Below are 14,263 nucleotides of genomic sequence, written 5' to 3' on the forward strand. Positions count from 1 at the left end.
CAGCATAGGGAAATTGGCATGTATTACAGAGATATACTGCATTTTTTGTATTATTTTGTCCTGACACGTTAATTACTACTTTGCCACCTTTATCTTAAATGAACTTCCACAAGGAGAGAGAGAATATCTAAATATATACTGTGTCAACAAAATAATTCTATATAGGTCTATAGCAGGGGCGGACTGACAACTCATGGGGCCCCCGGGCAATAGGGGATCATGGGGCCCCTGTGTCCTTGCCCAAACTCAAAAAAGCCTATGAAAAAGATACCAGGGGCATCTCATGGGGCCCCCTACTGACCCCGGGCCCTCGGGCAGTGCCCGAGTTTCGAAATGGTCAGTCCGCCCCTGGTCTATAGATTACATATTTGCTTTAATATATTTTGCACTAATTAAAAACAAGTGTATTTAGGTCTGATCACCATGTGACTGTACTCCATCATACAGTTGTTTCATAGCCTTTACCTTATTTATTTTATTAAATTAAAAATCATAAAAGATTTGAATACATCTAGGAAATGATGCAGTACTCCAGTTAATCTGCTTTTTAGCTCTTGATAGATAAAGGAATACCTATAAATTGAGAGTATACATTTAAAATGACTATATTAAACAATCGCATAGTACCAATCATAATCAACTCTACACACTAATTACAGAATTGTGTACAATTGAGAAACATTTATTGTATGACTTGCACTGTACGCAAAACTTTTTTTTAATTTCAGGAACACATATGACTAAAAGGTGTACCATCAGCGTGGATACGGTTTGCAGCCCATGTGGCCCAAATGAATACATGAGTGTCTGGAATGATGATTTGAAATGTGTCCTTCATATGGTGTGTGATGCAGGTAAACTGCTGCTAAATGTTTTTATAGCCATTATGTTCTTCTTTTTATTGTTCTTTAATTAAGCTCCTGGATATACTGTAAATATGATTGGTTGCTAATGCATTAAAATCGCCATGCCTCATGCTATTTAAAAAAATAAGTTTGACTAAAGTACTTTGGTTTACAGATTTGACTGAAGTTGCTTCCATAGGTCAGCACCTGCACGGTACCTTAAGGGTCTTTTGTAGGATGGGGGAATTGGGTCTTTTTTTTTTTTTTTTCATTTAACCCGCAGGTTGAACTAAATACTAATGTATGGGCTGCCTTAGCACTCTGCCAGAGCACACAGTGTGCAAACAGGGACAATTTAGCATTTTGCATACAGAGCAGTTCCAGATCTTTGCTCCCTGGTCTCCTCCTCCCACGCACAACTGCAAGACTTCTCCAGGTCCTCCCCCATCCTCTGGAACTCACTACCCCAATCCATCAGACTGTCACCTTCCCTCCTCATCTTTAGGCGCTCCCTGAAAACCCACCTCTTCAGGGAAGCCTACCCCACCCTCACCTAACAGCCGCTGCCCTTCCCTCCTCCTACCACTCCATCCCCCACAGCCATTTCCTCCTGTACCTCTATCCCCTCCCTCCTAGATTGTAAGCTCGAAAGAGTAGGGCCCTCTTTCCCCTTGTGTGCTGTTTGATGTTACTGTACTGTTTCATGTATTGTCCCCCCCTCTATTGTACAGCGCTGAGCAAACCCTTTGGCGCTATATAAACCCGATAAATAAATAAATAAAAATAAGTAAAGGAACCATGGCAGCTATTAATGGCCTGCTTTTGTAGCCGAGTACTGAAGCATGTAATTAATTCCCTCCTTCCAATTAAGGAAACTTACCAAGGTGGGATGTTGATAGCACAGTCAGGAAAGGGTTAAATCATATCTATGGCCAAAAGTTTTTTGGGGTTTTTTTTAATTATTATTTTTTCCCCATCTCTGTCTTTTTTGTGTACATTTTCTTTCATATCCTGTCCTGAGACAAAATAGAAATTGTCAGGCGAGACAAAACAAAATGAGAGATGGTCCCTCCATATAAAGTATAGTCCTTTCTTAGACAGCCGCACCTGTAAACAGGTGTCCCCACTGGAAGATTTCCCCTCTTCCTGTTCCACTGGCAATTCAAAAGTATTTTCTCTCACTTTCAGTCCCAGTGGCTATTGTCATCAGGATAAATATACAGTGGTGAATCTCCCTAGCAGGAACACTGACCACAATAAAACATGACCGGGTTTTAAATTCTTCCACACTCTATCCAAAACTAAGAAAAATAAACATTTTGGCTCTAGCTATACTTTATGTCTTTTTAAAAAGGATTTATTAGCATGATAAGCAGGTCTTATTTATAATAGTTTAATTTTTCTGTTTTATTAAAATATGTAGATTTCAAGTATTTAGTATATATTATGTTAGACAAAAAATTATAAATATTTCCTAGGAATTTTTCTATATGTTAATTCAAGCAAAGAAATGCCATTTGCATATAAAATGTTTCTATGCAATACTGCATATTCCTACATTCCCTAGTCTAATTTGGACAAAAATCATGTAAAATGGTTTTATTTTCTTTTAAGGAGAAACCATGTTAATGTTGAGAGAAATCTTAGTTTGAAATGTTTTTGCTAAGAATCAGACAGCCACTAAATGAATTCTAAATAGGAGTTAACAAAATAATAAGGTTGAGGTCACCTGTTTTCATTATTATTATTTTAATTTAACATGCATCCAAAATTACTGAAGTTTCTTAGCAATCATAATTACAGAATACCTAAATTCGCAGCAGAGGGAGACTGCCAAAGTAAGACACCAATTGACTTCTAAATGGGAAAACCTCCCAAGGCAATTCTTCTCTGATGATGAATTGTGGAAGTAAATTATATTTACACAAACTCTTGGTTGTCTTATTTCTTCAAGAAAAAAAAGTATAAAACTAAATTTCTATTGTATAGAAAAGCCACAACATTGAAATGTATCTAAAGATGGCCCTGGAGGTAACTGGGAGTTATCTCCGTACCTGGTGGATATGCTGAACTTTTTCTCCTTTTAAAAAAGTTGAAAATATACAAGATCATCTGCAATAGCAACCTCCCCAATGTTGTACCATTGAATATTATGACATTCTTAGGAGAAGCTTTGACCTGAATTTTATGTTGACAATAGTAGAGCACACAGTATGTTTGTAAGCATAGCTATAGCTGTAGACTGGTGAATGTTTGTTTGACTTGTACAATATGCCTCCTTCATCCAACCCCTCTGTTCTTTGCTACCCCCCACCCCCACTCATGTTGTCATCCCAATATTCCACTTTGTCACACAGCGAATACCAGCAGCCTCTGATTCAGCGTGGCCTAAAGTGTTACTAAACCCAGGACCCTGCATTCACTATATCTGGTCTCCCACAGTACAAAGAACATGGAAATGCAATTATTTTAGTAAATATAAACTGCTAAGTACCTTTTCTCTTCAGCAGTTAGAGTAGTCTTGCGACTTCTATCAGTGTCCAGACGAGCATTGGTTTAAGCTTGTAGGAATTTTCATTCTGCTCTGACTGTCCTATGAGGCTGCATGGCCCCTGACCCTCTGTCTGGACAGTGCTGATTGGCCCTGTGCTGATCACATGCCCCCACCCAAAGAAAAAAAAACTCTCTGGCAATACACATTAAACTGAGCATGCAGAGTGACTCCTAGAGCTCTGTACTATCAGCAGATGGATGGGGGACAGTAGAAGAAGGGGAGGATCAGAGAAGGCAGGATTAAACATCCTTTTTACACAATGCAGAAGGTTAACCCCTTAGGTTCCACAGTAAGTATAACAAGTATGCTTTACTGCATATACAGACTGATTTTACTGTTGTGGGTTTAGTAACACTTTAATGGTGCGAATGTGCCCTAAAGCCTGGTTGTGCCTACATTGCAATAGATCTACTAAGTTATACTGCTGAAGTAAAGGAAAAAATTATCTTTTTAAAAACGTGTTTACACTCCCCAATTGGTAATGATGGGTAAAATGATTATATCAAGCAAAAATTGCAATGTTTTTGAAAAAAAAAAAAAAAAAGAAGAAACATACTTTGTATGGTGAAGTTCCCATGCATGGACAACATGTAAACTTCTAAGCTCCAATTAAAGGAATGTACTATTCACATACTGTATCTGTGCGAATATGGATTAATCGCTTCCCCGCCGCACTATAGCACAAATACTGCTACAGGTAGGTAGGAATGCGCAAAATATATGTGATTTTGCATTTCCGGGTAGGGGGTGCACGCTCACTGCCCTACGGCTGTCGATCACCGGAGACTCCCTGTCAATACCTGGCAATCGTCGAAGAACACAGACAGAGGAGAGGTCTGTATGTAAACAATACAGTTCTCTCCCCTGTCAGCTCCAGCATGCATAGCAGAGCAATACAAGGCAGCATGCTTACACAGTAAAGCACACACAGCACACATAGTAAAACACACACAGCACACAGTTAACCCTTTGATCGCCCCAGACGTTAACCCCTTCCTGATCAATGTCATTAGTACACTGTCAGTGCTTTTTTTTTTAGCACTGATCACTGTATTAGTGTCACTGGGGATGTCAGTGGCAGTTAGTCAGTTCCCCCCCCCCCCCAGTGTCAGAATGTCCGCTGCAGTCCCACTATAAAGTTTGTGATCGCTGCCATTACTAGTATGAAAAAAAAATTCTAGTATATATACCGCAATTTGACGCTATAACTTTCACGTAAACCAATTAATTTACATGTATTGGGATTTTTTTTTTAGCAAAGACATGTAGCAGAATACATTTTAGCCTAAATGTATGACGCAGTTTGATTTTTACATTTTTACATTTTTACATTTTTTTACTGGATATGTTTTATAGCAAAAAGTCAAAAATAGATATATTTTTTTTCAAAATTGTTGGTCTTTTTCTGTTTATAGCGCAAAAAATAAAAATGCAGAGGTGATCAAATACCACTGAAAGAAAGCTTTATTTGTGGGGGGAAAAGGACATAAATTTCATTTGAGTGCAGAGTTGCATGACTGCGCAGTTGTCAGTTAAAGTAATGCAGCACCGTATCACAAAAAATTACCTGGTCAGGAAGGGGAGTAAATCCTCAGGAGGGCCAGTGGTTAAAGCAGAATCACTTTTTAAGTAGAGGAAAGAATAGCGAGTAGACAATTCCACCCAGTAGATCTAAGTTTGACTAATAGCCCCTGTTTAGTACAGGGTGGCTACATGTACAAAAATTATATTGTATTTATCTTTTGAAAATTGTACTCTGTAGTTCTGCTAACTCATTAAGAAACAATGTGTAGCTGTGTTGGCTTCAAATTGTAGGGGGTGCTATACATTATATAGTTAGGGAGGTAACTAAACTACCCACACAAGTGATGTTGATGCTATTGTATTCTGCCCCTCTCTGGTCAGAATATACTGATCAGTGCTGCAGCCATTGGCTGCACAAATGCTGGTTTTCCAGCAGTACCGTTCAACAAAGGCCTGTCTAATGATCGGCTTCTGTTGAACAGACAGGGCTACACACAGATTGAGATACCTCCGGCTGATGCTTGAAGGGAAAGTGAAACTTGCTGGAGTGTTGATTTCCTGCGTCTTCTGGATTTGCGTTGTAATTCTTAACAGAATCACTTTAAAATGCATAAAATGTTTTTTTTAAAAAGGCATCTTGTGGATTCTTTCCAAAGCACCTTTGCTTTTTCTTTTGGAAATGCTAGTTGCTTGGCTGACATTCTGCCCCTCTAACTGCAGGAACCGACCAGAACAAACATAAATACAAGGTCAGTATTTCAGAAAATACTGAATCCAATGGGTCAGCATATTAGCCAGCAGTAGTATAGAAGAATAATATATAACAATGTATACTGTATTAGCAGTGTATAATTCATGGCTAGTTCAGAATGATAAAAGACAGAGAACCAGGATAATTTTTCAAAAAGCCTTTCATGTACCATTTCTCTTCTCCATATCCACAACATCTGGATGCCATTTGTTAAATAAATAGGATCGTACAATCAGTATGTTTAACACAAATGATCTTTGCTTGAATTTCTACATAGTACACACAACATGGTTAACACAAAAACCATTCTGCTATTTCTGAAATTTTGCCTTATTAGAATTGAAGAAAATCTGTAATGAGGAAGTATGGAGGCTGCCATTAGTCAACTCTCCTTCTGGAAATGCTAGTTCCCTGGTTGTGAGGCCGGTCCTTTGGCTTCAGCTCTTTCTGATTCATTTATTTGAAACAAATATGCAGATTTAGGAGTTTTGAATCCCCTCTGATTATCCTGATCAACATACTTGTTTAAGATCTGTGTCTCAAAATATCAAAAGCATTGGCAGCCAGGCTCCTAGCATTTTCCAAGGCGGTATACAGTAGCAGCTTCTGTATTTCTCTAAGTATAAATTTTGCTTACCCCTTTGTTGGCTGTACAATAAATCCAACCTGGTCTGCAGGCCTTCATAAAATATGTCGCTATACGTTTCCTTCCTGTAGGAAAAGCCTTGCGGGTGCTTCACAATGGGAATAACACTTACCCCCGAGAATGTGTGTGCATTGACGGACACCATTTTTATGCCAATGAAGAAATATGCATGGAAAATACAATCTGCCGTCCAGGATTTGGCGTACAGATCCCAGGTAATTATGTATTAACTCTTAAGAGTTTCTTCAGAAACTCTTAACTGTCCCTATTCTGTCCTTGTGCAAGTGTACAATAAACATGAATATAGTTTTTACCCAGTTCACTCATTATATGCCTACTATAGGCTCAAACAGCAGATACAAAAAGGGGCAAAGTGATGTGAAGGAAGGAGAAATGCTAGTTTATTCTGTACAGCACCAGTTAACAAAGTAATTTTTAAAGTATTTTTACGGGCAGCCAGTAAAAACGGGGCATTTTTTTTATTCCCATAAGGGGAAAACTGTGCCAGTTACAAAGCCTGTGACAGTCACCTTGGAACTGCGCATGTACATCTCTGGACTGGAGCCACCCAAGACCATCGGATTCCGACATGATTCGAGATTCTTTGAGTGAGAGACGCAACTCGCTTTGGTTGGGGGCAGGTCTACTCTGGTGTGCAGACCACAGAGGGACAGGACTGAGATATAGGGCACAGGGATTGCTGGATGGACAGTATGATGGAAGGATGGAACAAGAGGCAAAGAAATGAAGAGAGGGAGGAATGGAGCAAGAGACAGAGGGATGGCGTAATGGAGTTATGGAAAGATGAAAGGAGGGCTAGAGTAACAGAGGGATAAAAGTGATGGAGGGTGAAGAGGCTGGAGGGACCTACAACAGATGGATAGATGCACAGTTTAATGGAGAGATGGAGGGAGAAAGTAATGAAGGGATGGGGTGATAAAGAGAGGAGATGACGGAGGGATGGAGTTTTGGATGGAATTAAGCAATGGTCAGAGAGAATGATGGAGTAACGAAAGACAGAGGAAACATGGTGGGGTGGATTGGTAGGGAGATGTAGAAACAGACCAGGGAAGGGATGGAGTGATAGAGACAGGAGGTGATGGAGGGATGGAGACAGGAGGTAATGGAGAGATGGAGTGATGAAGACAGGAGGTCTTTATAATCTTTAGAATTGGGGACATACATCCTGGTAATCCTGGAGGCTACCAGGGATTTCCCCTCACTTTCTGTGGTAGCTATGGAACAGAAATTAGGGGAAATCTCTCCAGTTGGACATAGGTGACAAAAACAAATGGGTTATAATCACAGTGACCTTTTACCACATGATCAGCAGTGTCCAATGACACAGTAGATCACCAATAAATGCAGTTGCCGGTTATCAGCTGTCACAGTGTGAGGAAAGTACTGCCGATAACCAGCAATTGTCAGAGGAGGGATCGGCACCAATCATCAGTGCCACCCACAAGTGCCCAACATTACCGCCCACAAGTGCCCATCAGTGCCACCCACCTGTGCCCAGAAGTGCAACCCATCAGTGCCATCAGTCAGTGCCACCCATCAGTACTGCCTATCAGTGCCACCTACCAATGCCCATCATTGTTGCATATCAATGCCAGCTCATCAGTGCCACCTATCCATGCCCATCAGTGTTGCATATCAGTGCCAGCTCATCAGTGCCACCTCATCAGTGCTGCGTATCAGTGCCCATCAGTGCTGCCTAATCAACGCACATCAGTGAAGGAGGAAAAATTACCTGTTTGCAAAATTTTATAATAGAAACAAAGACAAATTGATTTAAAAAAAAAAATTTTGATCTTTTTTTGTTTATAGCGCAAAAAATAAAAATACCCAGCGGTGAGTACATACTACCAAAAGAAAGCTCTATTTGTGTGAAAAAAATTTAAAAAATTTCATATGGGTGCAGTTTTGCATGACCATGCAATTGTCACACAAAGTGCAACAGCGCTGAAAGCTGAAAATTGACCTGGGCATGAAAGGAATATAAGTGCCTGGTAGGCAAGTGGTTAAAAAACAACCAGCATGGATACACTGTAGATGAAGCACTTTGTGAGTACACAGACTTAAATGTCTTCAGTATGCAAGAAGCTATCAACTGTGCAATCGTCATTAGGATACTTACTGCTGAGAACACCCAACTTGCTTTGTGCAGATCTCAGCAGTTCCTCAGGGGTACAGTGGAGAGTCCTGCTGTCAGAATACAATGTCTCAGTGGTGGTGATTCTCTCATCCACTTTGTGTGGACTGAGGAATTCGATCGTTCTTTTTTTTTCAACCTGCTGGCTTAATGAAAAAAAGAATCCATCTATAGCCAGCTTCAGTTAAAAACACCCACCTATCATTTTTTAAAACAAACTTGTCAAAGTGGGTTTTTTTTTGGGGCCCCCTGCATTCCAGTTGCTCTTTTTTTGTGGCCCTTAGTGGTTTTTGAATGTAAATTGAACAAGGCCACTGCTATTCTCCAGTTAAAAAAAACTATACTTTCTTAAGTCAATTTGCAGCTTAATATGTCAGAAAACATTTTAAGGCTCCATTTTCCTGGAATACAATTATATAAATTGCAATTATTTATTTAATATTAAGCACTAAAATGCTTCTTTTTTCTGGAAGTTCATGTGACCCTAACAGACATAATATTGACCCCTGAAGATTAATTCCACTCAATTTGGCCTGCGATCTTGTTTGTGCCTGCTATAGAATAGCTGGTTGACATGAGACTCATCTGTTTCATAACAGTTGTCCTTTTACATGTTCCGTCTTCCTAATCTGCATATGACAAGACTGCTTACCTTTTTCCTATAGCTCATCGGAATAAAGATACGGTATGCAAACCATGCCAAGGGGGATATTTTTCCAACATTTCCTCATCAACAGAGCCGTGCAAACCGTGGACAAAGTAAGTTTCTCATTAAATGTAAAAGATCTGAAAAGCTTTAAGGGTAAAAAAAATAAATGAAGATGCTTATGAGTTCAACTTTTTGTCAGTATCAGTCAGTATGTCAGTGGTCAGTAGTATTTTATTCTGGATTCTGTAGTTGTCAGTGTTTCATAGACCTGTGTCAGTTGTCTAGTACCATTTACCACCTTTACATTTTCTGAACACCACCTGTTCTCCTAGAGCAGGGGTGTCAAACTGGCGGTCCTCCAGCTGTTGTGAAACTACAAGTCCCATCATGCCCCTGCCTTTGGGAGTGATGCTTGTACCTGTCAATCTTGCCATGCCTCATGGGACACCCGTGTGCTAGGTACTGCATGTCTTGCCCAGCTAAGCTGACAGCTGACAATTTTTGAAGCACTTCATGTGAAGAAAAGACACTCACTTTCTATATGCACATATAGTTGAGTGCAAAAGGAGTAGTAGCTGATTTATAAAGTTTGGCAACATGATTGTTTTCTTTTGACCACAAAATATCACTTGTTGTATAAGACTGTGAAGGAAAGTTGTGGTCTTGAAGTTCTATCTACTTTGGACGCAAAGTCACATGATAAGTTGCAGCACATGTATTTCAATGGAAGCTGTTCAAAGCTATGCGACTAACCACTATCTATTCACTATTCTTTCCACTACTTAAAAAGTGATTCTAGTTTAACCACTTGCCCTCCTGAGGACTTACCCCCCTTCCTGACCAGGCCATTTTTTGCGATACGGCGCTGTGTTACTTTAACTGACAATTGTGTGGTCATGCAACGCTGCACCCAAATGAAATTTACATCCTTTTTTTAACCACAAAGAGCTTTCTTTCGGTGGTGTTTTATCGCCTCTGCGGTTTTTATTTTTTGCGCTATAAGTAAAAAAAGACTGACAATTTTGAAAACAAACAATATTTTTTACTTTTTGCTATTAAACATGTCCAGTAAAAAAATTTAAAATATCAAATTTCGTCATAAATTTAGACCAAAATGTATTTTCCATGATGTGTTGGAAAAAAAATCACAATACGTGTAAATTAATTGGTTTACGTGAAAGTTATAGCGTTAATGAATCCCGGTATTTACAGTCATGGCCGAAATTGTTGGCACCCTTGATATTTCTCCAGGAAATCATGTATTTCTCACGAAACGTATTGCATTAACACATGTTTCGCTATACACATGTTTATTCCCTTTGTGTGTATTGGGACAAAACAAAAAAAGGGAGGAAAGAAAGCAAATTCGACATAATGTCACACAAACCTCCAAAAATGGGCTGGACAAAAGTATTGGCACCCTTTCACAACTGCGGATAAATAAGAATGTTACAAGCATGTGATGCTCCTGTAAACTCACCTGGGGCAAGTAACAGGTGTGGGCAATATAGAAATCACACCTGAAAGCAGATAAAAAGGAGAGACGTTCACTTAACCTTTGCATTGTGTGTCTGTCTGTGCCACACTAAGCATGGACAACAGAAAGAGGAGACGAGAACTGTCTGAGGACCTGAGAACCAAAATTGTGGCAAAATATCAACAATCTCAAGGTTACAAGTCCATCTCCAGAGAACTAGATTTGCCTTTGTCCACAGTGCGCAACATTATCAAGAAGTTTGCAACCCATGGCACTGTAGCTAATCTCCCTGGTCGTGGACGGATGAGGAAAATTGATGAAAGATTGCAACGCAGAATAGTCCGGATGGTGGATAAGCAGCCCCAAACATGTTCCAAAGACATTCAAGCTGTCCTGCAGGCTCAGGGAGCATCAGTGTCAGCGCGAACTATCCGTCGACATTTAAATGAAATGAAACGCTATGGCAGGAGACCCAGGAGGACCCCACTGCTGACACAGAGACATAAAAAAGCAAGACTACAGTTTGCCAAAATGTACTTGAGTAAGCCAAAAGCCTTCTGGGAAAACGTCTTGTGGACAGATGAGACCAAGATAGAGCTTTTCGGTAAAGCACATCATTCTACTGTTTACCGAAAACGGAATGAGGCCTACAAAGAACAAAACACAGTACCTACGGTAAAATATGGTGGAGGTTCAATGATGTTTTGGGGTTGTTTTGCTGCCTCTGGCACTGGGTGCCTTGACTGTGTGCAAGGCATCATGAAATCTGAGGATTACCAAAGGATTTTGGGTCGCACTGTAGGGCCCAGTGTCAGAAAGCTGGGTTTGCGTCCAAGATCCTGGGTCTTCCAGCAGGACAATGACCCCAAACATACGTCAAAAAGCACTCAGAAATGGATGGCAAAGAAGCGCTGGAGAGTTCTGAAGTGGCCAGCAATGAGCCCAGATCTAAATCCCATTGAACACCTGTGGAGAGATCTTAAAATTGCTGTTGGGAAAAGGTGTCCTTCCAATAAGAGAGACCTGGAGCTGTTTGCAAAGGAAGAGTGGTCCAAAATTCCGGGTGAGAGGTGTCAGAAGCTTATTGATGGTTATAGGAAGCGACTGATTTCAGTTATGTTTTCCAAAGGGTGTGCAACCAAATATTAAGTTAAGGGTGCCAATACTTTTGTCCAGCCCATTTTTGGGGTTTTGTGTGACATTATGTCATATTTGCTTTTCTGCCTCTGTTTTATATTTGTTCCAATACATACAAAGGGAATAAACATGTGTATAGCAAAACATGTGTTAATGCAATACCTTTTTTGTGTGAAATACTTGATTTTCAGGAAAAATATCAAGGGTGCCAACAATTTCGGCCATGACTGTATATATGTATGTATGTATATATATATATAATTTTTTTTCTTTTTTACTAGTAATGGCGGCGATCAGCAACTTATAGTGGGACTGCGGGAGGCATTCTGACACTGGGGGGAACTGACTTGGTGTCACTGACATCCCCAGTGATACCAATACAGTGATCGCTGCTAATAAAAAGCACTGACACTGTACTAATGGCACTGGGCAGGAAAGGGTTAACATCTGGGGCAATCAAAGGGTTAACGGTGTACTGTTTCACTGTGTGCTGTGTGTGCTTTACACTGTAAGCACACTGCTTTGTATGGCTCTGCTATTCAGAGCCATATAAAGCAGTGTGCAGGAGGTGACAGGGGAGACATCTCTGTTATTTATACACAGGTCTCTCCCCTGTCGGTGACAGGCCGAGGCCGCGATTGGCAGCACTGGTAGCGCACGCATGCCCCCTACCTGTAACTGAAAAATCACATGTATAGATGTGATGTTGCACAGCCATGCTGCCCTGTAGCAGTATTTCTGCTATAGGGCGGCACGGAAGTGGTTAAAAAGGTTCTATACTACTTTGATGAGACTTGAGTGTCGTAGACTGCAAAGTAAACTCTTAAAAATCGCATGAAAGTTGCAACTTAATGTTATCAGTGTGACGGTTGTGCAACAGTCAAAGCCAACGTAAACAGCCAAAGTTGCATCCAAGTAGCATTTGTCCAAAGTTGCACCAAAGTCACAATGGAAATTGCACAACTTTGGAGTCGCACAAATGTGAATGGAGCCTAAATGTAGCAAAAGTGAAAACATAATATAGAATAAGCTCCTTCTTGGAACTTCTCAGTTTAAAATTATGGTTTAGTGTGGCGTTAATTTTCAATTAAATTGTTTGCTCTATGTTCTATGGCTCCAGTTTACAATAACAATCTTCATTGGTATGCGCTGAAAAAAATAGGACAGTTCTATTTTTGCACAAATATTATAATGCGCTGTAACACAAAAGAAAAATAAGCACTGCAATTTATAACAATGGAGTACAGTGCACTGCAGCGCATTCCCAGTGCATGCCAGCACATATGTGGTGTGAACGAGCCCTTTAAGAATTTGAGAGAACATTCCTTACTATGGGGCTCATTTATGTGACAAGTCCAAGAGTATGTGAGGTCAGGCAGTCAAGAGGTGACCTCTGATCACTGCTATTGCACCAAACTGTCAGACCCACAAACATAAAAACTAAATAAAAGGGCCAAAATAAATATTTCAGAAGTGTGCTTGCATAATTAAAATATTTTCACACTGAAAATTCAGACTGCTAAAAGTGAACCTGTGCCCAAAAGTATGTGAGGTCAGGCAGTCAAGCAGTGACCTCTGATCACAGGCATTCCAAAACATTTTTGGGCTCACAAAAATAAAGCTAAATAACGGGCCAAAATAAATATTTCATAAGTATGCTTACATAATTTAAATATTTTCAGACTGAACATTCATACTGCTAAAAGTAATCCTGTGTCCAAGGCAGGGCCAAGCAACTGGTTCACTTAATAGCCAACCTCCTATGCTGCAAATACTTCTGTCAGGAGTGAAGAGAAGTATCTGTTTATAAGAGGGTCTTTGTGCTTGGCTGATTTTGGCGCTCAAACACAAGGCCCTACCCTACCCTACTCTAGTCCTGCCAGAACATGATCCACCCTGCTGAGGCCAACCCCTCCGCCATCTTGTACCATACTGCCCGAGGGCCCGGGGTCAGTAGGGGGCCCCATGAGATGCCCCTGGTACCTTTTTCATAGGCTTTTTTGAGTTTGGGCAAGGACACATTGGCCCCATGATCCCCTATTGCCCGGGGGCCCTATGAGTTGTCAGTCCGCCTCTGTATGTGGCATAAGCTTCTAATGCTGGGCATAAAATGCAACAATAACAACCCCCCCCCCCAAATGACCCCTTTTTGGAAAGTAGACACCCCAAACTATTTGCTGAGAGGCATGTTGAGTTGAATCAATAGAAGATAGAAGAATTTCTTTTTACCACAAGTTTTTGGAAAAATTCTAAACATTTTTATTTATTTATTTATTGCACAAAGTTGCCACTTATGTTGTCACATGTTGATCTATTGCTCACACATGCCATGGGTATATATGGAATTACACCCTAAAATACATTCTGCTACTTCTCCAAAATAAATTCTGTTTGAGCACAGCATTGCATGACTGCGCAATTATTAGTTGAAATAGCGGATTAATAAAAACAAAAACTGCCTTTACACTTAGCTAAATCTTAATTGAAAAAGGTCTAAAAAATTCTATACCCTATGCATACTGTAT

The 14,263-nt window shown here is 40.2% G+C and overlaps 1 protein-coding gene across 1 annotated transcript in view; it reads left to right on the forward strand.

Annotated features, from left to right (window-relative positions):
- Positions 1-14,263, forward strand: part of TNFRSF11A (TNF receptor superfamily member 11a) — a 111,244-nt gene that overhangs the window by 73,618 nt on the left and 23,363 nt on the right. The window contains exons 3-5 of the mRNA XM_089674861.1: positions 729-854; positions 6,392-6,535; positions 9,141-9,234. Coding sequence (XP_089530987.1) covers positions 729-854; positions 6,392-6,535; positions 9,141-9,234 — 364 coding nt within the window. The remainder of the gene's footprint in view (positions 1-728; positions 855-6,391; positions 6,536-9,140; positions 9,235-14,263) is intronic.

The sequence above is a fragment of the Staurois parvus genome, unplaced genomic scaffold, assembly GCF_062004578.1.
Source record: "Staurois parvus isolate SC_StPar_1 unplaced genomic scaffold, SC_StPar_1.0 ptg000153l, whole genome shotgun sequence".
Taxonomy (NCBI): domain Eukaryota; kingdom Metazoa; phylum Chordata; class Amphibia; order Anura; family Ranidae; genus Staurois; species Staurois parvus.